General features: G+C 54.9%; 1 protein-coding gene across 4 annotated transcripts; it reads right to left on the bottom strand.

Moving 5' to 3' along the window:
• Positions 1 to 166: 166 nt before the first annotated feature.
• Positions 167 to 25,802, bottom strand: NOTCH4 (notch receptor 4). 4 transcript variants are annotated; one of them, XM_041757966.1, is made up of 33 exons: positions 25,610 to 25,802; positions 24,725 to 24,806; positions 24,266 to 24,558; positions 22,386 to 22,733; positions 22,188 to 22,310; positions 21,834 to 22,070; positions 21,564 to 21,719; positions 21,059 to 21,253; positions 19,098 to 19,211; positions 17,830 to 17,943; positions 17,620 to 17,742; positions 16,652 to 16,802; positions 15,911 to 16,056; positions 15,486 to 15,638; positions 15,149 to 15,266; positions 14,850 to 14,937; positions 14,319 to 14,472; positions 13,296 to 13,480; positions 10,990 to 11,242; positions 10,653 to 10,765; positions 9,310 to 9,833; positions 8,312 to 8,695; positions 8,031 to 8,206; positions 7,310 to 7,529; positions 7,082 to 7,154; positions 6,841 to 6,979; positions 6,022 to 6,317; positions 5,670 to 5,817; positions 5,138 to 5,235; positions 1,872 to 1,916; positions 1,566 to 1,674; positions 1,146 to 1,345; positions 167 to 920 (listed from the first exon to the last, which is right to left on the bottom strand). In XM_041757966.1, the coding sequence occupies exons 1-33, from the start codon at positions 25,665 to 25,667 to the stop codon at positions 783 to 785; spliced, it is 5,754 nt and encodes a 1,917-aa protein (XP_041613900.1). In that variant the 5' UTR covers positions 25,668 to 25,802; the 3' UTR covers positions 167 to 782. The 4 variants fall into 4 exon arrangements, with proteins under 4 accessions (XP_041613900.1, XP_041613911.1, XP_041613895.1 ...); XM_041757977.1 differs by lacking the exon at positions 167 to 920 and having other exon boundaries at positions 1,170 to 1,307; XM_041757961.1 differs by lacking the exons at positions 167 to 920; positions 1,146 to 1,345; positions 1,566 to 1,674; positions 1,872 to 1,916 and adding an exon at positions 3,420 to 4,702.
• Positions 25,803 to 27,677: the final 1,875 nt, after the last annotated feature.

The following is a 27,677-nucleotide window of genomic DNA, read 5'->3' as shown; positions in this document are numbered from 1 at the left end:
GTATAATTAGGGAAGTCTCCAGCCGCTGCTTAATGAGCCAGTAATTAACCAGCCAGGGAGGGGAGCTGGCCTCTCGCCAGGCTAGGGAGGGAGGCGGCCTCTGGCCTCACCTTCCTGCTCCCCCCCGTGCCCCTCCCCCACAGCCCTCAACACCAGTCTTCTTTAGTCCAGAGGATAATTACGTTTATTCGTACAACCAGAACATCAGACTCGAGCAGCAGTGGGGAGGCGGGGTGGGCAGTGCTAAGTGTCGGTTCACAGCCTGTAGGCCCCTCAGTCCTGGGGGCTGGGGGTGCTGGTGGTAGGGTGGGAGGATGGTCTGTCTTCTTTTGCAATGCCCTGTCTCCCTTCTTAATGTGTCTCAAGACTCTAACCTTGGGAGATTTGCCTTTTCTAGGGAGATGGAGGCCTGAGCCCTCAGACTCTGCCTTATGGGTGTCTGACTGGGGTGTCTCCACAGCTCAGGACCAAGACTTCCAGCCACTCCTTGGGATCAGAGGAGGGGGTGTCCCTCAGTGGCTAGGATCCTCTCACCTCTTCAAACTGCCGTGTACTGGCGAAGGGAGTCAAATGACCATCCTACCTTGACTATTCCCAGGGTTTGTGGACTTTTACCCCCTCTATTCCCCAGAAAGGTGGATGAGGGTGATGAATATTGAGATTTCTCCCAGGTCCTTCAGTCTCTGGCGCCCCTGCCAAGCAGGAGAAGAGGGCATGCAATGGGCTGCCAGCTTTGAGCCCCAGGAGTGCGGAGTGCCTGGTTGGGAGGAGGGGCTCAAGTCTCAGCAGGTATGTGTGGGGGGCCGAGACCTTTGCTCCTCCATTCGACCCCCACCCTGAACTCTCAGCAGCAACTCCAGGAGCTCCTGTCCCCCTGGGGGTAGGGGAGGCTCTGACCGCTGGGCTTCCATCCGCTGGCTCTGGAATAGAGGGAAGGAAGGTTGTCGGTAAGATTTTAAGAGGAATAGGCCCTGAAAGGAGCCAAGGCTGGTGAAAGGGGTCTATAGGACACCTGTGATGGGGATGGGGGGGATCAGGCCTGGCAAAGGGGTGGGATGCTGGGGAAATGAGGAGTAGGGCCCAAAAGACAACCAGGGCCAACGAACTGGCAAGCCTGGGTCTTGCCTTCTGGGGAGGTGTCTCACCTGGTGACTGAGGATAGTGCTGTAGAGCTGTTCTCTCTCCTCAAGAGGCCGAAGTGGGGCTGGGGCTATGCTTGGGGGGTTCTGAGGGATGTGGAAGGTGGCTCTTTGCTCCTCTAGGCGGCGGGACTGGGCCTCAGCCACCAAATCCAGAAGGAGCTCAGTCTGTAGGGAGAGCAGGGAGGCGGAGCAGGGCCCCAGGGCTGGGGAAAGGAAGGGTAGGGCTCAGAGACCCAGAGAAATTGGCAGACAGGAGGGGTGGTGGTGCAAGGTGATTAGGAACTTGTGGTCAGAGCTGAGGGGGAGTTAAGAGTGGGGAGTTAAGAGATGGAGAGAGGGCCCACGATGGGAATGGCCTTGGTAATGGGATCAGGAAGGATGTGGGCACCAAGGTCAGGGAGCTCCCTGGCCGGGTGAGGGTACCTGTGTAGCGGGTCCCTGGAGGAGGAGGGGACGGAGGAGCAGATCGCCAAGGCCTAGTGGTGGTATTCACAGGGGGCCAGTCCTGCTCATCCTGATGGGGGCCTTGATGCTGGGAGACATCCGGTCCAGTCAGGCGGGGGAGTGGTGGGCCAACAGCCCATTTCCTCTCTCTCTGTCTCTTTTCCTGCCTCAGTTTGCCCAAGCCCTTCCAAGTCCCCTGAATCCCCTGTCAGTACGTCTCTGCCCTATGTCGCATCACCTCCCTTTCTCCCAGTGTTAGCCTCCCCGACCCAGTGCGCAGCTCACCTGTTCACCATCCTCTTCCTCCTGGGGTCTCTCGGCCTCCATCCCCTGGGGGGAGAGAAACTGATGGGGGAGGGATAGCTGGGATTTGGGAGGAGGGCTGGAACCCTAGGTTCCTGAGGGGAGTGGGGGCTGGAAGGGGTGGGGGTGAGCCAGGGGCTGGATGCCTGGGTACTGAGCAGGAAGCTGGGTTCCTGGTCAGCCCCCCCACTGGCCCCGCCCATCCCTTTCAACTTCCTCCAGTTCTCTTTTCCCACCCAAACTGCTTGCTTGACCGCTCTTGCCCCAGGGGAGCACAGAGACTGGGAAAAGCTCCTCCAGCTGCAGTAGTGGAGGAGGTTCATGGTGGGGAAGGACTCTTGGCCTCCTCATCTCCAGAGGCTCAGTAGACGCCCCCCAAGGCCAGGCTCTGTTCTCTCCACTCCCCTCCTCCCCTTTAGCTCTTTCTGTCAACACAGGAACTAGCTACACAGGAAGTGGTTTTGCTCTTCAGAGCCCCTCTCCCTTCCTCAGGTCCCTTTCCTAAGAGACCCCAATGTAGGCTTTGACCCTTCCCTGTATCCCAGTTTCCCGCAGACTTATGGGGACTGGGAGGGGCATGGTTGCATTGGGAAGCAGAGGACTCAGATCCAGGGATATTGGGCCATGAAACATGTACACATACCCCTAGCAGTGGTGCCAACCAACACACACTATTCCATAAATATGGAGTTACCAAATAGTTATCCCTGCCCTCTAGGTGCTTACAGTCTATTCAGGGGACAAGATATGTACCAAATGTGAGCCAAGGGGCAGGGGAAACTTTCCTCTGGCCATGAATAAAAGATGTAGGAATGGAATAGGGAGACAGCCACCTTCCTGGCTTGGTCTCTGTGCTGGTCAGGCTGGCTGGCACAGGGTGGGAGCAGGATAAAGATATTTTGGGACCTCTAAATGGCAACCAGCCATATTATGTTTGCAGCTGAGTGGCTTGGAGCATGAAATATAATAAAGAGATCTGGTTCCACCACTTCATGCTTGCAATCTCGGGCAAATAAAATGTCTGTGCCTCAGTTTCTCAGAGCAAAATGGAGCTTTTTTAGCATCTACCTTACTATAGAGTTGATGTGAGGATTAAATGTGTAAAAGTATTTGGCATATAGTGAATGCTCAATAAATGATAAGTTACTATTAGCTTTCAAAATGCCTCATGCCTCCATGTCTCAGGCCTATCACCATTAAAGAGGTGTAACCATGTTTCTGAAAGGTGGATAATGTTTGAGGTGCTCTCTGCATCTTCATCTTGAGGCCTGAGGAATAATTAAATGCCCTTGGAAGAGGAGGAAGGTGTGTGTGTGTGTGTGTGTGGTTTCTCCCTGGGCTACCAGACTCTTGCTTTCAGATGATACCCCAAATTAACACAGTACCCACAACTCTACTTATTCTTGCTCTTGAAACTGTGCTTAAAACCTCCATCCAAAGGGATGACATTGATCTTAGGGTGCAAAATTCTGAAAACACTATGTAGTCATTCCCATATTTTTTCCCATTCCACTCTTAAAAAAAATAAAGTTAACATTTCAGATAAGCTTTATTATGGGGTGACAGATCTGAGGTTTTTAAATAGTGATAGGGGTGATGAGTGGTCCTTCATCCCTGTTGATGGTTTGTTGAAGAGGGAAGTGGAGAGAGTGCAAGGAGTCATCAGCTGGAGTGGCCTTTGGCCCCCCACTTCAGCACCTACACAGTGCCTGGCATACAGTGGGCACTCAATAAATATTTGTTAGCCATTTGTGGGTGCTGGGGGTAACGGGTAATAGAGACTTCCTTTGGGTACCATATACAGGAAAGACTGTCTTACATCTTCTGTGTCTGGAGTTATTGGTTCCAGTTCAGAGGTAATTCCCCAATCCCACTCCACCCTTCGGTAGCCCCTCACCCTTATTTTCTGGGAGAAGGCTGGGCCCTCTTCATTCAGCACCCTAAGCCCTTTTTCCAGGGCTATACCTTTTCCGTGTGGAAGAGAATGAGTGGGCATACACTCATTTGGGGAGGGAGATCATAGGACCCTTCACTTTTGGGGTTCCAGGATCTTAGAAATCTGGAGTCCATCCTATCATGGATGTTCACTTCTAGAATCCCTGTCTTGTGGTGTCCTATTTTTGACCCTCGCCTCCCGCGTTTAAAGGTATTACTTCGTGGGTTGGGGGTCCCCAAGCAACTCGAGGGGATCCCCGCTCTGGGGACGGAGTGAGGCAAGGAGGCGGGATCGGCAAGGAGGCGTTGGAGGTGGGGCCGCAGGCTCCCAGGGTCACCCAATCGCAGGGCCAGTCGTCAGCCGAGGCCACACCCCCGCCCCCGGCCGAGACCGCGGACCTTCCTCGCGCGACCCCGGTGTGGGGCCGAGGCCCGCGCATGCCTGCAGGAAGCCTACGGGCCCCGGGAGACGCGCCGCCCGCCGCCCCTCCCCTCGACGGGCGCCGGCCGCGAGAGGAGGCCCCGCCCCCACGGGCGGCCCAGGCGGCGGACGGGGTGTGGCCCCCTCGCGGGCCCGCCCCCGCGGACAGCGTCCGGCCGCGCGGCACAGCCCCGCCCGCGCGCGGGGGCGAGCTTCCCGACGCGGCCCGGGGGCGGGGGCGGGGGCGGGGGGCGGGGCCGACCCCGCGGGCCCGCGCCTCCAGCGGCCCCGCCCCCTCCAGCAGCGCCAGCAGGTCCCAGTGGCTGCGCTGACGGGCGACGTCCGCGGGCGTGAGCCCCGCCTGGTCCCTCAGTCCTCGGGCCGCTCCCCGCCCCAGCAGCAGCCGGGCGGCCTCCACCGCGCCTTCTCGGGCGGCCAGGAACAGCGGCGTCTGCTCCTGCGGCGCCGGAACAGCGGGGGGCGGGGCGGTCAGGGGCGAGGGGCGGGGCGAGGGGCGGGGCGAGGCGGTCAGGGGCGAGGGGCGGGGCGGTCAGGGGCGAGGGGCGGGGCGAGGCGGTCAGGGGCGAGGGGCGGGGCGAGGCGGTCAGGGGCGAGGGGCGGGGCGAGGGGCGGGGCGAGGCGGTCAGGGGCGAGGGGCGGGGCGAGGCGGTCAGGGGCGAGGGGCGGGGCGAGGCGGTCAGGGGCGAGGGGCGGGGCGAGGCGGTCAGGGGCGAGGGGCGGGGCGGGGCGGTCAGGGGCGAGGGGCGGGGCGAGGCCACACCCGCCGCGCCGCCGCTCCCGGGCTCCCCCGCCCAGGTCCCCCCGCTCCCCCGGGCTTTCCGCGCTCCCTCGCCCTGTTTCGTTGTTAGTGGGGACCCCGTCCCGGTCTGACCCTGCCGTCCTGGGCGTCCTTGTCGGCTCCGGCCTGCAGGAGGCAGCGGGCGGCCCGGGCGTTGTTGACGGCGGCGGCCCAGTGCAGCGCGGTTTTTCCTGGGGGACGACGTGGGGGACTGTCAGCCCGAGCCCGGGGGCCAGACGCCTGCGTGTCTGGTTCCCACGGACTCGGGTTTTGGGCCGCGGGGCGGCCTCGAAGGCGGAAGCGTTGTCCGGGTGACCGCCGGCCGGCAGGAAGCCTAGTGACGTCCCCCGCGCGCGGGAGGGACAATGGGACATTGTTCTGGGCTGGGCAGGACCGGAGACCTCCCCGCCAGGCCCCTCCCCCCACGGACGCTCCTTCCTCAGCCTAAGGCGAGGAGGTAGGGGAGGGGGCCCCTACCGCCACGGCACCGCCGGTTTACACCCAGAAGCTAGGTGAGAGGGAAGACCCAGTGTCCAGGTGGTCCCTCGGGGGCTTCCTTTTGTGCATCTTACACCCACCTGTGCCACTTTTCCATAGCACAACACCACCCTCTCCAGATCCGTACCCCATTTATCTCTGGCCCCCACATCTGCTTGCGCTGCAATCAGTTCTTCAACCAGGTCCTCCACCGCCAGCCTGGCGGCCAGCATCAGGGCTGTGGTCCCGTCCTCTGTCCGCGCATCCACCGCAGTCTGTCTGCTGCGGAGTAGGAGCTGGGGGTCCAGAGAGGGCCTGTGATTCTGGCATGTCCTGGACTGCTAGCTCAGGCCCGCCACTCCAAATCCATATCCAGCCATCTGTGGTTTCTCTCTCAGATGTCCAATCTCACATCATCTTCCTCTCTGACAACCCCTAGGGGATGCTTTTGCCCAGCTTTACTTACCAGTTTCCCTGTAGGGGCCCCAGGGTGCACTGACCTGGCAAACCTCCTGAGCATCAGCAGCCACAGCGGTGTGAAGAGGGGTGCGCCCTGCTCTGTCTGGCTGGTTGGGGTTGGCTCCAGCCTCAAGGAGGCGGCGGGCAGCGGTTGGCCGGGAGAATCGGGCAGCCAGGTGCAGGGGGGTCTCCCCAGTGCCCACAGTGTGAGCCTGGGGACAGGCCCCTCCACCCAACAGAGGTTCCCAGGGCTCAGGGCTTCCCAACCATGCCCCCTGGAAGGTCCTGGACTCCACTCCCCCACAGCAAACTGCTGACATCAGGGGTGTCACCCCATCTGTGGGTGGGAGACATGAGGAATGGGAGACAAGTCAATCAAAAAGGACATAACTGGGGAAGGAGGAGAACATGGAGGCTCAGGGAGTATCAGCCCCAGGTGTCAGGAAGCCCAGCTCTGGCTCTTGCTTTCGTGTGGCTTCAGTCAAATGACTTTTTTTACTTTGTGCTTCGGTTTCCTTGTCTGTAAAAGGACCAGTAGGCCTTAATTCTTTAGCATTCCAAGGCAGTGGTTCCCATCCTTGAGTCTGTATCAGACTTACCTGGGGAGCTGGTGAAAACATGAATTCCCCAGTATCTCAGATTTCTGAGCCGGTAGCTCTGGAGTGGAGCCTGAGAATTTATATTTCTAACAATTTCCCTGGTGATGCTCATTCGTCTGTCCTGGGACCACACTTTGAGTGTCACTATTCTAAGGCAGTAACCCTAATTTTGGTTTTCTCAGTTCTAATATCAAAAGGCTTTCTGATTCTAAAAGAGTCAAAGGGAGCTTTCCTTTGCTTGGTCTGGGTTGGCTCACATACCGGGTCCACGGGTGTCCACGTCAGGGACATCCATCTCTGATTCCTGGGGAGGAGTCAGCATGGCTGCCTGGGGGAGCTCCTGACAGTCACTGCTCAGAGGCCAGAGCTGGCACTTGGAGGGTGAGGCCATTTCTTCAGCCTTAGGGATCAGAACAAGGATCAGTGAAGGAAGGTGACTTGTCCCTTCAACTCTGCCGTCACCTCAGGATCATTTCTGCCCCAGTGTTTTCAGCAGGCTCACCTCCTCTCCTTCCTCAGGGCCTGAGCACATCACCACTCCATCCTCATCAACTCCTGCCTCTGGCTTCAGGGCTCTGGAAGAGGGTGTTTGGGTAGAGGACCTTCAGGGTCCCCAGGATTTCCAGCAGCCTGCCTTCCTCGGTCTCCTTCCTCTGCCATCAGCTTCTGATGATAAATATCTCCACAGGAAAGAGTCCCCTCCCGAAGCCCTTTTCCTCCTCACTCTTACTTGAGGCGGATGCTGTCTTCACCCAGGGGAGGCCGGCGTCTGCGGGGACCTGGCTGCGTTCGAGGCCTTCGAATGAACCCCGGGGGCAGCCAGAGGGCCCCATGCTCTCTGCGCCGCCTCCGGATGAGTTGAAGGACGAGAAGAGCCCCAAGGGCCAGGAGAATCACCCCGGCCACTGGTGAGCACAGCAAAGGCCAGGGAAGCTGGTTGGTGGGTGGTACTGGTGGGAGAGACATAGTCACAAAAGAGAGACCATTTCTGGGGAGGCTGGGTACTACTGTGAGACCTTTGGGCAAGTGCAGTGACTTCTTTCATCAGTTTTCTCATCTGTAAGGTGGTAATAATAATAGTACCTGCCTCATGGCATTGTCAGGAGGATTAAATGAGTAGATAATTAGAGCAAAGCCTGGCATGTAGTACGTGCTAAATGGGTTAGGATTCTTCTATGTACTGTGAGCGGTTTGATGGAGGGATGATTGGATTTAGTAGAGGATAGACCAGATGATAAAGGTTAAGTACTTAGGGAAATAAGGAAGGATATTGAAGAGCAGATGGGCCAGGAGGAGATACAATTGGAAGAATGAGAGGTTCCGGGGGTCAGGCTCCACACAGAATATTTGGGGTCCCTACAGTCCTGTGTCATTTGGCCTCCATTGCTGGTTCTGCCATGAAAGTGGGCCTGGGAGCAAAGTAAGGGGAAGTGTGTGTGGGGGTCACCTACCCGTGCCAGCACGAGGATGGGCAGCCAGCAGGGGTCCTGGCAGCAGGTGCTCCAGGGTCCCCACCGCAGCCATTGCGGCAAGGAAGCGGAGCAGGAGCCCAGGATCCCAGGGACAGCGGGATGCAGGGTGGTCAGGGCCACAGCGGGACAAATCCACACCCATCACCACCACAAACCTGTGGGGGAGGTGCCTCAGAGACCCCTGTGTTGGTCCCTGGCTCCCTTCCTTCCATCCGTTAAAAAACTAATGTCCGCCCCATCCCTCTGCCCGGCCTCCTTACCCAGTGCTGAGAGAGTCTGTCTCCTTGCCTACAGGCTGTGGTTGAGGGGTTACTCTCTCCTGATGTGAAGGGTCCGGGGTTCCTCCCAGCTCCTCTTCGGCCTGGGCCCCAGGATAGGGATACACCATGTCTTTGCCATCACTATCCTTCCTTACCCAGAGCCCCACTCTCAGAGTCAGGGATAGCACCCGGGCCAGGGCAAGCAGCTGCTGGTCCAGGGCTGGGGGGCTCAGGACCACCAGCAGGGCCAGGGAGGGCCCCCATTCCGAACCCCCATCTTTAGGCCTGCAGTCACCCCCATCCCAGCCACATTCCGCAGTGTTGCAGCCTTTCTCGCAGTGTCCATTGTGGAAGTGATCGTGGCAGTACTGGTCATAGGCTGGACTGTGGGGTGAGGAGAGGGGGACTCAGAATCCCCAAAGGAACCTGACTCCCTTCCTCATTCCAGAGAGCTGCCTGATATTACACTGCCTCTAGGGCACTGGTTGCTAAATGGGGAAAGCTCTCGAGCAATGGGCTTAGGCAGGCCCTGGGTGGCAGATAGTCTAGTCTAATGTCTGTGACACCTTTGTCTCCGAAGACTGTAGCCTCTCCTTGCCCTCCCAAGCTTTCTTATCTCCCTGAAGGAGAGACCAAGACCCTTCTCCTTCAGGGGTGCTGTTTGCTAGGGGAGATGCTCCATGGCACCTGGGCTTAGAGAGAGAGGCTTGAGCTCAGAGCTCCCACAACCTTTAGAGAGGAGCTCGGACAGAGGCAATGCGCTTCTTCCTGGTCCCCATGTTAAATATTGATGCTGCCCTATTCCCCAGGGCTGGACCCTAGTGTCTTATACCCCTATTGAGCAACGGTTATTTGGGTGGAAACTCCCCAGAGCTTGAGGCTGTGTTCACACTGAGACCCAGAGGCATCTGTGTTCTTCCCCCTGCCTCCCCCTGCCTCCCCCTGCCTCCCCCTGCCCTCCACCCACCCCCAACCCCAAGTCAGGGTTTCAGGCTCACGTGCAGGCTGGAGGAGTCTCACAGTCATAGCCATCAAACAAACACTCTGCAGAGTCACACTGCGGGTGGCACTGCCCATCCCGGAAGAGGAGCCAGCATCGGGAGTGGGAGGGGCAGCCTTTCCAGGGGTCCGGGACTCCCAGGGAGCAGTCTCCCCCATCCCAGTTTCCTCCAGGGCCACTGCAGCCAGCGTCACAAGCCCCATCTCCACCTCTGCCCTCACATCCCCTTGCTCCGGGCCTCTGGCACTGGGGCCCTGGAGAGCTGGGAGGGCAGGAACATCGGAAGCCTGGGGGCCCCAGCCCAGGGATCTCTGAGCAACTGCCATTGTGTAGGCATGGAGAAGGAGGGCCACAGCCATGAGGAGCCGGTGGGTTCAGGCAGTCAGGGCCCCCGTAGCCATCGAGGCAGGCGCAGCGGGGTGGGAAGCCAGGTTTAGGGGAGGGCAGACACAGGCCACCATGGTGGCAGTGATGGAAGCCACAGGAGGGGGCTCTGTGGCTGCAGGTGGGGCCCTCAAAACCCTGTGGAGAGGAGAGAGATGTTGGGGAAGCTCCTTGTATTCTTCATCCCCCGTCTCACCCCTGCAAAGGGTTAAGATAATTCAAAGGGTCCTAGAGTCTCATATCTGGAAGGGGCCTCAGAGAGCATCAGATTCATCACTTTATAGATGTTGAAACCATGGTCCATAGTATTTTCACACAAGGACATACTACACAGTGGTGAAAATGGATGAGCCATAGCTGTGTGCAACAACTTGGGAGACTGAGCCCTTACAGAGCAGTAGTAATTAAACTGAGATTCTCTTCATCCTTGGACACAGTGTTATATACGTTTTCTCTCTCTGGAAGTAGAACAGGATGGAGGAACACAGAAGTACACATGAGTTACTGTTACTGTTGTAATTAGGTTAGGTTTATAGGTGTTATGTTGTAAGGATAATAAGAAGGACATGAACAAACCAATGATGTTAGTGTGTCATGCATCTGAGGTCCATAAACACATGCATAAGACTTAACCCAATATCATGCATCCGAGGTCCATAAACACACACATACACACAGAGGTGAAAGACCTTATTCATGGTCACCCAGCCTGACTTTGGGGCCTTTCCTTAGGCAGTGCCTATGATTTCTGAAAATTCCATTCATGCTACCACTTGATCCTGCCTTTTCCCCTGAACTGCATCTGAAGAGTCGCTCACCACCATGAACAGGGGCTAGCTTTCACGGGTAATTCCCACTCCAGTGCTCCCTGGGCTCACCTCTAGGATCCCAGCTCAGGCATTCTCACCTGGCATCAGTGTTAGGGGCAGAAGAGAAGACAGCTTTGTAGACACTCACCTGGGGGCAGTGGCAGGTGAAACCCAGGGGTGGTCCTGCTGTGGTCTCACAAGACCCTCCGTGGGAGCAGGGCTGGCTCTGGCAGGGGTCTGTCTCCACTTCACACCACTGGCCTATGGTGGGGTGGGATTAGACCTCACACACTGCTTTGGTCAATGCTTCCTTCCTAGCTCATTCCTGGGAGTTGACCCAGCATTAACTTGCACAGGTAGAGGGATCCTGGGGCATGTTCTCAGGGGTGGGGTTTAGAGGCAGGGGGATGGACACAATGACTAGGTGGGAATTGTGAGCTCAGCTGTGCCTCAGAGGTGCCTGCGCACACCTTCCCAGGCCTCACCTGTGTATCCAGGCAGACACTGGCAGTAGAAGGCATTGGCCAGAGAATGGCAGGCTGCAGTGCCTGTGGGGTGGCAGGGCCGGTCCAGACACTCATCTACGTCTCCCTCACAGCGCAGCCCCACAAAGCCTGGAGGGCAGATGCAATAGTAGCCTCCAGGTTTGGGGGTGCAGGTCCCATGGTTGTGACAGGGCTGGGACTGACAAGCGTTGGATTCCTTTGAGCAGTTCTGTCCATTGTAGCCTGGGGCACACTGCCGGCAAAGAGGGTCAGACAGGGAACTAGTCATTTGGGCCGTCCCAACACTACAGGGGACCTAGCTCAAGATCCTTTGCCCTGTCCCCTCCCCACCTTCCAGTTCAAACATCATTCAACTCACCATCTGTCACAGCCCTGTGTAGCTAACCCTTCCATCTCAACTCCATGATACACATTCAGTAGCATGCAACTTAACCCCTCCAGCAGCCCCAAAGCATCCTATGGCACATTGCCACTGAGGTAATTTTTGGTAAGACCTCCCTCCCCTAGCCACACCTCTGCCAGGTTCTTTCAGGCTTTACTGATTAATTTGTAAGCATTTATTGAATGCCTGCTTTGTGCCAGGCTCTGTTGTAGGCACTAGGGATATGAAGAAATTTAGAACTCCTCCCTGCTTCCATGAAGTTCTCAGTCAACCAGAGGCAAGAGACCACTAGCATGTATTATATGATTCTCATACACAACCTCATGAAACTCTCCCCCAAACCCTGCATGTGTCTTATCTCATTTGATTCTTACTTTACAGAAAAGTTGACTGATTCCTGGAAAGACTGAGTGACTTGCACAAGTCTGGTCGGTGGCAGAGCTGGGATGCAGCGCGAGTCTGTGACTTCCTAACCAATACCCTGAAGCCTTCTGGGTTTGTTTTATACCACTCTGCCAGGGGGGAGGGTCATTGATGAGGTCTGTACCATGTGCTGAGTTCTTGCAAGAGCAAAGAGAGTGTGTGAGACACACTACCAGGAAAGCTTCAGAAAAGTGAAGAAAAAGGGAATTATGGAGAATCCAAGGAGTGGCCAAAGGGTTGGGAGAAGCAGGCGAGCGGGGTGTTTTGGGGATGTCTGAGAGAAGGAGTCTCAGGAAAGGGGAGGTAAAGCTGAGTAGTGGGTACAGGGGTGTTTACTACTAATTAGTACCCTTCTTTTGTGTATGTTTGAAAATGCTCATGATAAAAAGTTAAAAAGTAAAATTGAAAAGTTAAAGAGAATGCTTAGGGGATCTGCATCAGGCTTTTTTATCCAGAGTCAGGGTTCTTTTTCTCTTTCTTTCTTTCTTTCTTTCTTTCTTTCTTTCTTTCTTTCTTTCTTTCTTTCTTTCTTCTTCTTTCTTTCTTTCTTTCTTTCTTTCTTTCTTTCTTTCTCTCTCTCTCTCTCTCTCTTTCTTTCTTTCTTTCTTTCTTTCTTTCTTTTTTTTTTATAGAGGTTATGGGGGAGACACAGTGGGAGAGGGAGAGAGAGGATCCCAAGCAGGCTTCAAGCCCAGCCCAGAGCCTGGCTCAAGGGCTCCATCTCATGACCCTGTGATCATGACTGGAGCTGAAATCAAGAGTCAGATGCTTAACCCCAAAGTTGGGGTCCTGAGTATAGGCATCAGGCTACTCAGACTTGAATCCTAGCTTTGCCTCTGCTGCTCAGTGACCAGAACCACCAAAGAGAAGCCCAAACCCAGTCTGGAGAGAAGCTAGGGACATTCTCCTGAGGAAGGCACATCTTGGGCACCATCCAATGGAAGAGGTATGGGGAAGGGCTGGAAGAGCCAGTAGATGGGGTGTGTAGGGAAGCCAGTAGCAGCTGGAGCAGAGAGAAGGAGGGTGGGGGCGGGGCGAGATGAGACCTGAGAGGCGGGCAAGGCTGGGTCACGTGGGTTTTGAACTTCAGGGTCAGAGAGGTGGGCAGCCACAGAAGGGAGTGACAGGTCAACTTAAATTTTCAACAGAGCACCCTGGTAACAGAGTAAAGGCTGAGCCTACAGGCTGACAAATATGGAGTTGGGACAGTAATCCTCAGGGTGAAGGATTACTGAGGTAATCCTCAGGGTACCCAGGTGGTATGCAACAAAGCCGGATGGAGCAGTGGGACAAAGGGTGAAGGAGGAAAGACAGAGTGGTGAAAGATTTAGGAGGCAAAGGGCATGAGCTGGTGGTGGGTTGGATGTGTGGGGTAAAGAAAGGAATGGAGATGACTATATCACTGCCCTGCCCAGGTACTTTTCCCACAGCTGGTCCGCCCGGTCCCCCCTCCCCGTTGTTCTTCTCAAGACCTGCTTACCTGGCAGAGATACCCATTGGGCTGGGCTATGCAGGTGGCCCCATGTTGGCAGGGTCTGGACTCACATGGGTTTACCCTGTCCTGGCAGGTACTGCCTTGGAATCCAGGAGGGCAGTGGCAGAAATAGGAGGAGCCACTGTCAATGCAGAGGCCTCCGTTCTGGCACAGGGAAGAAGCTGCTGTGCCTGAGGAAAAAGGCAAAGAGGGATGGAAAAGGCTAAGTCGAGTGGAAAGGTTCTCAGGGGCTCCAGACCCTGAGCAGAGAGGCTCTTGGAGATCACGAACATTCTTGGGGTGGGTGGAGGCTACTTGAAGCCTGAGGACTCAGTAACTCCTGGTGCTAAAGAAGTTATAATATCAAGATCCCCCTCCTGCTCGTTCTGCCAGAATGGAGAGAAGTGATCTCTTGTTAAGCTTATTAGATCATCATAAGCACCCATATCCTTGCTTTAAAACAAGTCTCAAGCAAGAAGGAACTCAAAGGAAACTTCAGGTGGGTGTTTAACTAATGACTTGGGTCTGTCCCCTGAATTTGCATCCTCTGATGTTCTCTTGCTATGATTCACATCCCCTCACCCCACAGGAGGCTCCTTCCTGAGTTCTGCTCATGGTCAGCCTCATTTGGTTGAGGGAGGTATTCTTTCACAAGGGGAGTTGACATAACATCAGAGTGAGTGGGGGAATAGCTGTTGAGTTGAGTGCCATTGGGTTAAGTATGATCTACTCTGGTTGAGTTATGATGATAGTGACAGTTCAGTTGCTTCTCATTGAGTTGTGTCCCTGTGGTTGTTTCAACTGGAGTCTTATTGGCTAGACTGGTTGGTGTTGCTTGAGTTGTGTTGAGTTGTGTTAGGCTGCCCTGAGGGTTGAGCTGTAGAATCACTAATAGTGTTTGTTCTGTGTTACTTTGAGTCTTAGTTGGTTGTTTTGGCTAAGTGTTGTGTGTGGATGCCTTTAGGGCTCAGGTAGAGGGGGACACCCTTCTCTCTTTGTTTGCTCCCCACTTGGTCCTTGGGTTAGTACCTTGGCTCAGAGCAGCCTTCTGACAGAAGGACAGTGGAAGGTTGCAGAGAGGCCCGGTCCATCCTTGGAGGCACAGGCACTGGAAGGAGGGCCCAGTCTGGAGGCAGTAGGAATTGTGTGGACAGGGCTTCTGGGCACATAAATCCATCAGAGTCTGAGGTTTGGGAAGGAGCATGAGACAGAGCTGAATATTATGTTTTTAGGCCCAGCGATGGTCTTCTACCAGCTTCTCAAAATCCTAAGCTCTCAAACTCTCTCCTGAATGGTCTGGGGCCAGGTGATAGCCCCCCTACCCCACCCTGATTTTCTTTAATGCCCACATCCCAGAACAGTCTCTGGGATCAGAGATTCTTTTGTTCCTCCTATTCCTTGCAAACCTCAAGCTGGACCTCCACTCCCACATCCCAAACCCCCTTTCACGTGGGTACCTCCTCCAAGCTCCCAGTTCTGTCTTCTAGTCCTGGAGACCCTCCACTAGAGCCCTCCAGCCACCACCCTCCTCAGCACACTTGGCTCAGCGCCCCTCCTCACCTGGCAGCTGCCTCCCGTGTAGCCAGGGGAGCAGAGACAGTGGGGACCCTGAGGGCCATCTTGGCAAGTTGCCCTGTTCCTACAGGGGCTGGAACAGGACAGACACAGGGCACAGTGGGAGGAAGTCCAGGCCATCAAAGGGGAGGGAATGTGACGTGATGGTGAGATGGGGAGCCAGGAAGGGAGGCAGCGTGAAAGGATGTGGGGTATGGAATGTGAGGTAGCCTCTCCAGAGGAGATGGAGAGGCAGAGTGGGGAGGCCAAGGGTGCCCTCTCTTCCTCTAGGGGTCTTTGCTCACTTGTCTGCGCAGCTGGGACGGGTCCTTTCCTCACAGTGGGGGCCCTGGAAGCCCGCAGCACAGAGGCAGGAGGAGGTGCCAGGCCTGTTCACACAGGTACCCCCATTGAGGCACGGGGCTGGAGAGAGGAGGCTGTGAGGGGTTGGGTTCCTTGCCCGTAACCTGGCCTGTGACCTCAGTCACACCACACACAGGACGTACATGCCCTCCCTGCTGGCCCCATCAAAAGAGCATCCCATAATGGTGCTCAATTAAGTGTTTTTCTTATAGCATAGACACACCCTGACCAATTCCTCTGTCCCCTGTGGCCCAGCTGAAGGACACGGCAGGCACTCACCAGAGGCACAGTGGTCAGTGCTGGTCTGACAGTGGGGCCCAGTGTGGCTTGGAGGGCAGGTGCAGGAATAGCCCCTAGGGCTGGGGCTACAGGAGCCACCGTTGAGACAGGGCCCTGAGTGACAAGCTGTCACCTCCTCGCTGCAGGTAGGGCCTGTAGGAAATGAGGAGGTTCTGAGAAAGGGAACCCTCTTGTCTCTTGTCTTCTTCTACCTCCCTCTCCTTCCTTTTCCTCATCCCCATCCCTGTTCTCTCCCATCCAACCTCTTTTCTCACCACCTCCTGCACATCACCTGCATTCCCTGCAGTCTCTGTTCCATTCTCCTTGGTAGTGACCAAGACCCAGAGTCCTTGGACACATGTCTTTACTGCTCTTGGTTAGAGAGTAGCCAGCCCAGAATGCCTGTGGTTTAGGGAGGGCCTCACCTGTGTGGCCTGGGGGGCAGGTGCAGTTGTAGCCAGAGGGCTGGGGATGGCAGGTCCCCCCATGGGCACAGGGCATGGAGATGCAGCCTCCCAGCTCTGCTTCACATGCTGGTCCTGTCCAGCCCACATCACACACACATGAGGATCTGGTCATAAAGAGAAAGGGGAGAGTTTTTTCTTCTAGTGTTTTTCTCTCCCCTCCCCATTGGTCAGCCCCCTAAGACCTCTTGTTTTTTAGCCCTGAGACTCTGGCTCCTTTCTTCATTGGCTCTGCACTCAGCATTGTCCCCCTTCCATACTATACATGTGAACATGTACATATGTCTCTCTTATAACTTGTTTATTGTCTGTCTTTCCTCATTAGAATGAAGGCTCCATGAGAACAGACATGTTGTCTCTTTTGTTATGTGTGGTTCCCCCAGTGCCTTGAAAAGTATCCACACATAGCAGGTGCCCAGTGTTTGTCCAATGGATGTTGAGTTGGCCCTGGGATTTAGTGCTTTTCTTTCTGCTCTCACCGCCTACCCCTCTGTTTCTCCCGTGATTTATGAACTCCCTCCTCCATGGGATAGCACTCACTAGTTGCGCCTTCATGTTGGCTGTGACCTCAGCACTTTGCCATCTCCTTCCTCTTCCCTCTTGGTCATTCCCCACCAGCTTGCCCCTCAGTGTCTGTCTTCTCCTGCCCTAACTGAGGAGGACCCAGAGGACAGTAAAAATGAGGAGGGGCTGGAAGGTTACCTCTGGCAATGTCCATGGTGGCAGGTGCAGTTGTCCTCAATGGGGGCACACCCAGGGCTTCCATCAGGGCAGAGGCAGTGGGCCTTGTCCTGGCATTTTTGCTTGGGTTGGCACAGGCTGGGAGCACACAGGGGAACCTCACAGAGATGACCTGGGGTGGGGAGATGGGTCAAAGAGAAAACAGAGTCCCTCCATATCCTCAATGGGACCAAAGCCACTTCTTACATATGACTTGCTTACTCCCCATGAACCTGTGCTTCAGTGGTTCCCTGCTACCTCAGGCTAACTTCCTCAGAATGACACACGGGGCCCTGCATGACACGATTTTCCTACAACTGCTGTGCTCCTCAGTTTCACTCTGTTGCACCCTAAACTCAGGACGTTCTGTGGTTCCTTAAGTGGGGATGTGCTTTTCTTCTGTTCACACCTTTGTGCATCAGTTATCTGCAGCTAAAACATGCAATCATTCTATTTTGACAAACTCCTACCCATTCTTGAAGACTCAGCTTAGCCATCACCTCCTCCATGAAGGGAGAGACCTCTCATCTCTAGTCTGGTTGGCTTGTCCTTTGTGCTCCTATTGAGTCCTATGTCCTCTCTCAGAGCATCTCTGGGCCATTGCCCACAAGAGACTTCTTGGTCTCTCTGCACTATATTTAAAGCCAGTTGAGAGCAGCTTTCTTACTCTGCTTATATCTGTGTGGGGCATAGGAGACTTAATACGTTCTTGCTAAGTAAGTGCACAGATGGCTTCCTGTTTCTGAACCCTGATCACACCATTACTGTTTGGCCCAGTTTGGTTTCTACCAATGACACCTGCTGTCAGCACTCAGGTTGCATAACTCGGAGGAGTTCCAGTCTCATTCTCTTCTCACATCCCAACCCTCAAATGCCCAGCAATAGCCTCTGCTCCACCCCAAATGGGCTCAACTATCCTGTCAGTCCTTTCTAACGCCTCCCCTGCTGACCTGTGAAGCCAGAGGGGCAGAGGCAAGAGAAGGCTCCGGGGAGATCCAGGCAGCTGGCTCCAGTGGGGCAGGGGCCACTCAGGCACTCGTCCACCTCTGCCTGACAGTGTGGACCTTCAAAGCCTATGGCGCAGCAGGATGGTCAGAGGGCTGCATGCAGGTCTGCCCTTTGTCCCCACTCTCCCCTCCAGTGTGTGAGCTCTGGTTTACCTGGGAGACACTCGCAATGGAAAGATCCAGGCTGGTCCTGGCACTGACCCCCATTGGCACAGGGAGAGCTTGCACACTCATTGATGTCTTCCTCACACTGGGAGCCTGTGAATCCTGGTGGGGCAGGGAGCAAGTGGGGAGAGATTGCAAAGTTGTCTCTCTCTCCTTCCTTCCTTCCTTCCTTCCTTCCTTCCTTCCTTCCTTCCTTCCTTCCTTCAACTTTCTCTAGAGTTATTAGGGAGTGTTTTTTGTTTTTGTTTTTGTTTTTTTAATGATAGTCACACACAGAGAGAGAGAGAGAGAGAGAGAGAATGAGAGAGAGAGGCAGAGACACAGGTAGAGGGAGAAGCAGGCTCCATGCACCGGGAGCCCGATGTGGGACTCGATCCCGGCTCTCCAGGATCGCGCCCTGGGCCAAAGGCAGGCGCTAAACTGCTGTGTCACCCAGGGATCCCCAGTTATTAGGGAGTTTGTTACAAATAGTTGTGACTGAGCTATATAGGTATGATTTCATGGATTCAAACAAGAAATTTAGAGTCAATACTGATCTTTAGCCTTCCACTTACATATACGGAAATAACATTGCTACAAATTGCAATGGAGAGAATCTTGTTTCCAATGGCTTGGTTTGGGGGTCGTCTACATGTTTCATTATATAGTGAAGGCACCAACTGGGGGCTTCTCAAATAGTGATTTGGGTTTCAGAACATTAACAGAGCATAACTTATAACTTGGTGGCTTTGTTCTTCACATAAATAAAGCATAACTGGATATTTGTGTCAATGCTGAAAATACATTGTATCAAAAGCATAAATGCAAGTCCTGGCCCTTCCCCTCAACAGAGTGAACCTGGAAGGCTTCCCAGAGCAAACACCTGGAGATGCCAGCAGGATGATGCTCAGCCACCTGCCAGCTGTGTGACTTTGAGCAAGCTACTCAAGCTCTCTAGGCTCCAGTTCCCTCTTCTGTAAAAGGGGAATAATGCAACCTATCTTATGGTGTCATTGAAAGGTTTAAATGAGGGAATGCTTGAAAAGTACACAACCAAGTGTAAATAGTAATGGAGTAAATAATCAAGGAACATCCATTATCATCATAGCAGGGAACAGAGGGATCCAATGAAGCTGAGAAGGAAGGCCTGGGGCAGTGTTCGCTGCATCCAGGGTGACCAGTGCCAAGAGCAGCCCAGGATCCCTAGGAACAGGGAGAGCCTACTGAGGACTCTGGAGGAGGGCCAGAAAGGGTGGTTTAGGTAAATATGCACTCACCGGGCAGGCAGACACAGAGGAAGCTGTTGAGCCCATCGTGGCAGTCAGCCTGGTTCAGGCACGGAGCAGAGGCACACTCGTCAGTCTCCACCTCACAGAACTGCCCTTCTAGGCCTGAGGACACGGAGGTGTGGTGTGGGCTGAGGCTCAGCTGGGTTGGCCTGACGGGGCCGCTCACCCATTCTGCCCAGGAAGCCTGGGTTCTAGAACCAGCATGTGCCCCCGTCAGGCAGCCCCTCCCAGGTGCTCTCTGACTGGGGGCCGGGGAGATGAGCCCTCAGTCCTGCTACCCTGCTGTGTGTGGCTCTGCCTTCTTCAGATATAAAGGCTCAGGGAGCACAGCACCTGCTGGGTCCTGTGGGAGCTGCAAGGAGGTACCTTTTGAGGCCGTTCGCTGCACAGAAGGTGGGCTCATCCGTTGGGGCTAATGAGCCTGGAGGTCCTCATGGCACAAATGAGACAAATGGGTATCTGCTCCAAGGGGAGCCAAGCCCCTTGTTCTTCCTGAGCAGGCATTTGGGAAGCTGGTTGGTCCCAGATCTGTCCTGCATCTTTGGGCTTGTCCTAGTATCATTCTCACCCTGACCCGAAACTGGCTCGGCCTCTAGACCTCAGCTGCCTCCCATTTCTTGCCTGGGGCATCTTGGTAACTATCCCTGGCCCTCGGATTGCTGGGCAGTTTTCTCTACTTTTTATTCTGGATGCTGCTCAATTGAGGAAGGCTGTTTTGTGTAGTGGCTAAATCTGTGGAAGCCCTGGGCTTGAATCCCTGCCCCGTTGCTTACTAGCTGGACAGATCACTTAATCTCCCTGTGCCTCAGTTTCTTCATTTGTAAAATGGGCACAGCTAAAATGCTGACCTCATAGGATTGTTGCAGAGATGACAAAATGCATGGAAGATGCTTAGGTGGTACCTGGCACTAAGTAAGCTAGTATTTTTCTGGTTTCATTCAGCTTCCTGATATTGGCTCTGTCTCTGTGTCCCTGGGGAGAACTTTTTCCCTCTTAGAACCAGCTTGGAGGGACACCCGAGAGGCTCAGCGGTTGAGCGTCTGCCTTTGACCCAGGGTGTGATCCTGGAGCCCTGAGATTGAGTCCCCACATCGGGCTCTCTGCATGGAGCCTGCTTCTGCCTCTGCCTATGTCTCTGCTTCTCTCTCTCTGTGTCTCTCATGAATGAATAAAATTAAAAAGAACAAATTGTATATAGTTCCTACTTCCAGGATTCTATAATGCTCTGGGCTGAAGGCGGTGCTAAACTGCTGAGCCACCCAGGCTCATTTATTTATTCTTGAGAGACACACAGAGAGTGATAGAGAGAGGCAGAGACACAGGCAGAGGAAGAAGCAGGCTCCATGCAGGGAACCCGATGCGGGACTTGACCCTGCGTCTCCAGGATCATGCTCTGGGCTGAAGGCGGTGCTAAACTGCTGAGCCACCCAGGCTGCCCATAAATAAATTCTTAAAAAACAAAACAAAACAAAAAACACCTAGCTTGGAGGTAGGTGCAGCCTTGTGGCATTTATTTTTCCTCTTGCACCAAATTGAAGCATATAGGCTTTGGGATTTTAAGGGTCTACTCAATTACTACAGGGGAGAGTTCCTCTGATTAAGAGGGACATTCTGAGTTGGCATGAGCAGAGGCTGCTGCCGTGCTGCCCTTTCTCGACCAGCTTCTGTCTACAGCGGACCAGGCTGTGCACTTTACATGACCATGAAATGAATGCTTCCCCCTCACCCCCAGACTTGAGCAGTGCACAAGCTCATTATCATCTGTGGCAGCCCTTCTCCTAGGAACCATAGGTTTCCCGGAGATTTTATCTGGGGCAGGGAGATGAGAAGCATTCTTTGGTAACTGACCCCAACTGGTCTGGGGCCGTTTGTGTTCTGCAGGGGTCATGTCTCGTGGGTTCAGGATGAGTCCCCTGTGTCCTCTACCCAAGGCCCACTGCATCTGGTACCTGGTGGGCAGAGACAGTGGAAGGTGGCGAGTAGGTCCAGGCAGGTGCTGCCGGGGTGGCAGGGCTGGGACAGGCACTCATTGTGATCAGCCTCACAGCGGGAGCCCGTGTAGCCAGGGGGACAGAGGCAGTTGAAGGAGCCGGGGGTGTTGAGGCAAGAGCCACCGTGTTCACAGGGACTGGGGCCTTGCTGGGCTGGGAGGAGAGAAGAGTCAGGAATCCACAGGAGCCCCGAGTGGAAGGGCAAAGAGGTCAGACTGCCAGGGAAGGCATGAGGGCCAGAGTGTGGCAGGGGAGAGCAAATCAGAGAAAGAGCCAGTGTCTTTAAGACAGAGATGAACTAACTGGGACCTGGAGGGCTGAGCATTGTTGCGAAGACCGTGCAGGGAAGAGATGCCAGATCCGGACAAAATCAGAAGAGAGATGGTTATATTTTTTGTTTGAAAGACAATTTGCAGAGGCTGCTTGGGGGGCTCAGAGAGGATCGGATGCGGGGGTGCCTCACCCATCTGACACTCATCCAGGTCCTGGTGGCAGGTGGGCCCTGAGTAGCCAGGTTGACAAAGGCAGAGTGTGGAGCCTGTCAGGGGGTTGGTGCTGCACTGGGCTTCCCCGTGGCACGGCTGGCTCAGGCACATGTCCTCCATGTGGCACAGGAGTCCTGGAGGGCAGGGTGGGCATGAGGCTCTCGGGGCTGCACGGAACTCCCAGCTGCCCTGCTGGTGCCTCTCGCGCTCGCCGTCTCTACCGCCAACTCCCATGCCCTCTGGCACACCTGTGCGGCCAGGTGGGCAGAGGCAGGAGAAGGAGCCCACGCGGTCAATGCAGGTGGATCCTGGGGCACAGGTGGCAGCAGCACAGTCATCCAGGTTCTCTTCACAGCCTGTGCCTCCCCAGCCACTCACACACACGCAATGGAAGCTGCCAGCCGAGTTCTGGCAGGTACCCCCGTTTCTGCAGTGAAGGGGACCCTGGGTCTCACATTCGTCCACATCTTCAGAGCAGTCCCAACCTGCGGGGGGCAGGGTAGGAAGGGGACAAAGGCTGGAGCTGGGAGTCCTGTGAGTAGGGGAGGCCGGGGCTGACCATCCCGGCCGCAGGTGCCATGGGCCTGGCTTGCACGACTCACCTGTCCAGGCCTCTGGGCAGCGGCAGGTGTAGGTGCTCAGCCCATCCTGGCAAGTGCCCCCATTCTGACACTCGTGCCCAGCACAGTCATCTGGGTTCACCTCACAGCCTAGGCCTGTGAGACCTGATGGGGTCATGAGATTAGCTGAGGAAAGGGGACCTCCCTACCCAGAGAGAGAGGCTGCAGGTGAGGACACACCTTGGGGGCAGAGGCAGAGATGGAAAGTGGAATCTCTCCCTGGAACCAGCTGACAGGTGCCCCCATTGGGACAGCCACTAGGGGGGCAGGGTCCTGGCTGAAGCTCACAGTGCGGACCCTCCCGCCCAGTAGGGCAGTGACACCAGAAAGATCCCAGGGTGTTATGGCAGGAAGTGCCCTTGGGGCAGGGTCCCGGGTCCAGGAAACACTCGTTGATATCGTGTTCGCAGGCATGGCCCTCAAAGCCAGGTGGGCAGAGGCACTGGATCTGGGGGTGTGTGGCCAGACACACTCCTCCATTGATGCAGGGGTTGGCTGAGCAGAAGTCCTGAAGCTGGCACTGCTCACCTGAGGCAGAGGACAGAGGGGGCTGCCTGTAGTTCTGCACAAATCCCAGCTCATCTGAGATAACTCAGCTCTCACTCTGGATTATCTCTGTGTCTGATTTTCATGTTTCCTTCCATTTCCTCCCATACCTGCCTTGCCCTGCTTCACCACCCCTCGCCTTGGATTTGCCATTCTGGAAAATAGAACATGTCGTTGATGGTGGGGATATGGCAGATTGGCCCTACCTGAGCAAATCTGGGTCCTTCTAGTGGGGACCTTTCCTTGGTGGGGAGGTGAAAAGCACCCAGCCACTGCAGGCAGGAGACTTAGCACTGCTGTGCCACAAGGCTGTGCGCCCTCAGACAGTTGTCTGGCCTCTCTTGTCTGGGTTCCCTAATCTTTAGGTGGCTACAGGGTTCCAGATAGTGATAAGGAGCCGCACCTCTCAGCCGTTTGCACCAGTGGCAATGGCGGTGGTGGCCCCTGGCACTGAGCTATGTCAGTGCCTCCTGAGCATCGCTTCCTTTCCTCCTCTCAATGACCTTATGAGGTGTGGACATCAGCTGACAACCAAGGACGTAGAGAGTTAGTGCAAGGGCACAGGTCTCATCCATGGTGAGCTGGCACCCAGACCTGGGGAAGGGCTGCCCAGAACCCCGCTCCAAGCACAGGGCTGGGCAAGTTGCCACTGTGATCCTTCTTGTCACACAGCCTGGTCTCTCACCCCCAAGTCCTCAGAATTACCTGGACAGTTAAAAAGTCTCCATGCCTGGGTGCAGCCCAGACCCACTAAATCAGCCTCTCTGGGATGTGGGCATCAGTATGTTTAGGGCTTTCCAGGTAATTGCTGTGCCTCAGCAAGTTTGAGGAGCTCCCTTCTAGTCCACTGCTCACAGAGCACTTCCCTACCCATGTAGCCTTCACTGCCCTGTCCAGTCCCCTCTGTCCTGGTAGGTCAGAGGAGCCTTCCTCTCCTGAGGCCCTTTGCTGTTCTGCACCCCTGCCTACTTGCTCAGGCTAGCATACCCTGCTCCTGCACCCCCCCCACTCTCCCCACATCCTTGCCCCAGGGCTGCACCCTTCTTCCCAGGATTGACACCCATTCCTCTCTCTGGGTCAGAGCCCTTCCACCCTCATTACACTTCCCACTAGCACATCTATCCAGGTGCTGCTCTGGGCTCCCACTCCTCAGAATAGAGGCCATCCAGATGACCATAATGCAGAATCCTGGAGGTTCCCCTGCCCCACCTTGTGCTGGGCGTTAACCCTCTGGCTGCTGGACGGAGGGGCCAGGGAAACAGGCCAGGGTGGTGCACTAAAAGGGGCTATGGCAGGAGACATTTACGGACAAGTTTGGAAAGACTTCATTTTAACCATTGGTGCAGCCATGCTGGTGAATGTCAGTCTCAGGTAAATCGTCAGCAAGAGTCAGCTTCTTGATTCGCACAGCCTCTGTCCTCAGAAGGGCTCCCTGTATCTCAGACTCCAGCTCTGTCTTTCCCAGCCAGCTGCTCCTGTCCCCCCCACCACCCCGCTTCCCCCTCAGTGCTCACCTGTCCATCCAGGCAGGCAGGAGCACTGTGGGCGGCCTGAGGCCTGGATATGGCAGCGGCCCATTTTGGAACAGAAGGAAGAACAGGGGTCCTTGAGCAGGGCCTGGCACCTCTGGCCAGTGAAGCCAGAGGGGCAGGTGCAGGAGAAGCTGGGGGCTAAGGGAGAGGGAAGGCCAGGGGAGCCTGGGAGGGCAGGAAGCAGGGCTTGGCAGCTGCCCCCATTCTGGCAGAGCTGGGCATCCTGGCAGGGGTCGGGAAACTGGCAAGTCTCACCCAGGAAGCCAGGTGCACACCTGAGCAGGGGAGGAGAGAGGACAGCTTACTCACTGGGCCCTCTTTGCCTTCTCTCCCACCTCCCTCAGAGCCGTTACTTCCTCTCTTTCTCCTTTCTTCCCAGTCCCCCCTCCACCCTGCTCTCCTTCCCCGTTCCAGTCTCCCAGTCCCAGGAGGCACACTCACTGGCAGGTCCCTTGTCCCTGAGATAGGCTCAGGCAGGTGCCTCCATTGGCACAGGGTTCTGGGGAGTCCCCACACGGCAGCACTAGGGATGGAGATGAGGATGGGATGGGCCTGGGGAGTACTGTGCTCCCCATTTCTCCCTCTGGGTACTCTGGAGGGACCTGCCTGTAGTAGCCCGACGCGGGCTCTCTCGGACCACCGCCTCTGTTCCTGGTCCCCACGTGGTGCTCTTGCCCCAGTGCCCCCCCCCCCCCAATCCCAGGCCCAGGCCTCTAGATCCTCTTCGCTATTAATCCCCACCCCCTTTCCTGTTTATCCTCTGGCCTCCCAAGCCCAGGCCTCCCAAGCCCAGCCTCAGACTCCATCCCGGAAGCCCTGACAACAGGGCTCAGGAGGGGGCCCTGGGGACTCCAGGAAGGTGAATGGCTGAGACGTTGAAGGGATTTCCTCCCGGAAGAGCCCAGCATTGAGCCATCCGGGGGTGGGGACAGCTGGACAGGGAAAGGGACTTGGTCCTAGAACCCTTGACCTTCCCATGTCTCCATCTCTTGCTTTCTTGTCATCGCCTCCCCTAGCAGGTGGTCAGTTTTTTCCCTCTTCACCTCCTAAATGCCATCTCAAGAGCCCCCTGTCCCAGCTGGGTTCTCTCTGGGAGCAGGCACCCTCCTAGCCATTCCTCTGACAGTTACCGCCCCTGGCTCAGGCCCCAAAGCCTGTTTGTGCAGCTCCGGTGGCAGAGTCTGCTCTCCCTGCATTGGGCAAGGGGGTGAAACTCACCTCCATCCAGTGTCCCCTCAAAGCACCAGGCTTGGCCCCCTGCCCCCAACCCACCGACACCCTCTTAAGGAAGGTGGGTCCCCGCACTCTCCCACCCCATTGCCTCACCTCTGGTCTTGACAACCGAGTGACACAGCAACAGCAGCAGCAGAGAAGGGGGCTGCATTCCAGAGTCCCTGCCCCAAACCCAGATCCCCTCCCACCTCCTCAGGCAAGGACTCTGAGAGCCCTCACTGGGGCAGGAGCTACCTCCCCTGCTCCCACAGCCCCTTCCTCCTCCTCTGCCTGAAGCAAGCCTCACGTCTGAGCTGTTTCCTGAGTCACACAATGTCCTGGACACCCTAGTGATGGGAGGGGGAGGAGTGGAGGAACATTGAGGGGGATGAGGGAGGGGCCTTCTGTCCCCAACAACCCCTGGGGACCGGAGGAATGGGACTGTGTGGTGGTAGGGCAGGTGAGAGGAGGGGAGCACAGGGCTTGGAGTGAGGGGGCTCTGGGTTCAGCCCCAGCCCTTCTGTTGTGTGGGCTTCCCTTTCTAGAGATGAGAATAGCAGGGTGGCTGCCTCTTGCCCTGGGATGGTCAGGACCTGGAAACAGAGGTTAGGGGTGCTGAGACATCTTCTGCTCCAGGTCCGTATCCGGGCTGCTCGGACAATCTGCGACTTTCTGTACATTGAAATCACTAACCTTGGCAGAGGGAGCCCAGGGTACTTCTGGTCCTTACCTTAGCCCTTGCTGGGAACTTAGTTTTCTTCCTTTGGGGAATGGGGAAGATACTAGGCTGATTCTGGGGGAAATCTTGGCCTGCCTTTGTTGGGGAACATGTAACCAACATCATCAATGATAAATGAACATTGTCTGTACTAAAATCTACAGTCCGGATTACCCACAGAAAACACTACATTTGGATATGTTCCCCTTCCCTCCCTCCACCACAGAGAGCCCTAGGATGCAAGAAATGCCAGTATTTTCTTTCTTTCTTTCTTTCTTTCTTTCTTTTTTTTTTTTAAAGATTTTATTTGTTCTGTGAGAGAGCACAAGCAGTAGGAGGGGCAGAGGGCAAGGGAGAGAGAATCTCAAGCAGACTCAGCTGAATGCAGAGCCTGATGAGGGGCTTGGTTCCACAACTGTGAGATCATGACCTGAGCTTAAATCAAGAGTCAGATGCTCAACCAACTGAGCCACTCAGGTGCCCCAGGAACGCCAGATTTTGATTTCAAAATTGGAGTAAATAATAAAAAACAAACAAACAAACAAACAAACAAACAAAAAACAAAAAAACAAAATTGGAGTAAATAGAAACACCTGGGTGGCTCAATCAGTTGACTGCCTTCGGCTCAGGTTGCTATCCCGGGGTCCTGAGCTCTCCTTCTGCCTCCCTTTCTTTCTGTGTCATGAATAAATAAATAAAACCTTTTAAAAAATTGGAATAAATAAAATGACAAAAGAAAATTCATTGTCTTGACTCATCCTACCTTTGTGAGTCAACCCAGAATAGTTTTGGGGTCCGTCACACACTGAGTTCCTCTAGTAGCACCTAAAGCTGAGAGTCTGGGTGACAGGAGGTGTCATCAATAGCCATACATAGCCCCCAGCACTGCGGTGCCCAAGGCTGCAGCCTGGTGTCCCTGGGATACCTTCCTTTTTTAAAACCTTTTTATTTGGAAATAACAAGCTCACAGAAAAGGGGCAAGAATATAATTCCAAGGTAGTCTTCACTCAGAATCACCAATAGGCATCATGATCACATTTGCTTTATCATTTATTTCTCTACATACAGTGGTTTTTTTTTTTTCTGAATCATTTGAGAGTAAGCAGTACACAGGATATTCTTTTACTTATAAACACATGGATGTGAATATCTAAAGAACAAGAACATGTTTAACATTACCACAGTACAACTACCAAAATCAGGAAACTTGATGCAATACTATAATCTACCAAATTTGCCAATTGCCTCACAATGTCCTTTATAATATTTTTTTTTTCCTGGTTCAGGATCATGCCTTGCATTGAGTTTTCATATCTTTTCATCATCCTTTACTATGGGCACAGTTCCTTCGACTGACTTTGCCTTTCATTATATTAACATTTTTTGAGGAATACAGATCAGCTCTTTTGTAGATTATTCCTAAATTTAGGTATGTCTAATGTTTCTTCAGTTTATGTACTTTGG

Source organism: Vulpes lagopus, chromosome 1 (genome assembly GCF_018345385.1).
Source record: "Vulpes lagopus strain Blue_001 chromosome 1, ASM1834538v1, whole genome shotgun sequence".
NCBI lineage: Eukaryota > Metazoa > Chordata > Mammalia > Carnivora > Canidae > Vulpes > Vulpes lagopus.
Note: the sequence above shows the minus strand (reverse complement) of the source record. Positions and strands in the feature narration are given on the sequence as shown.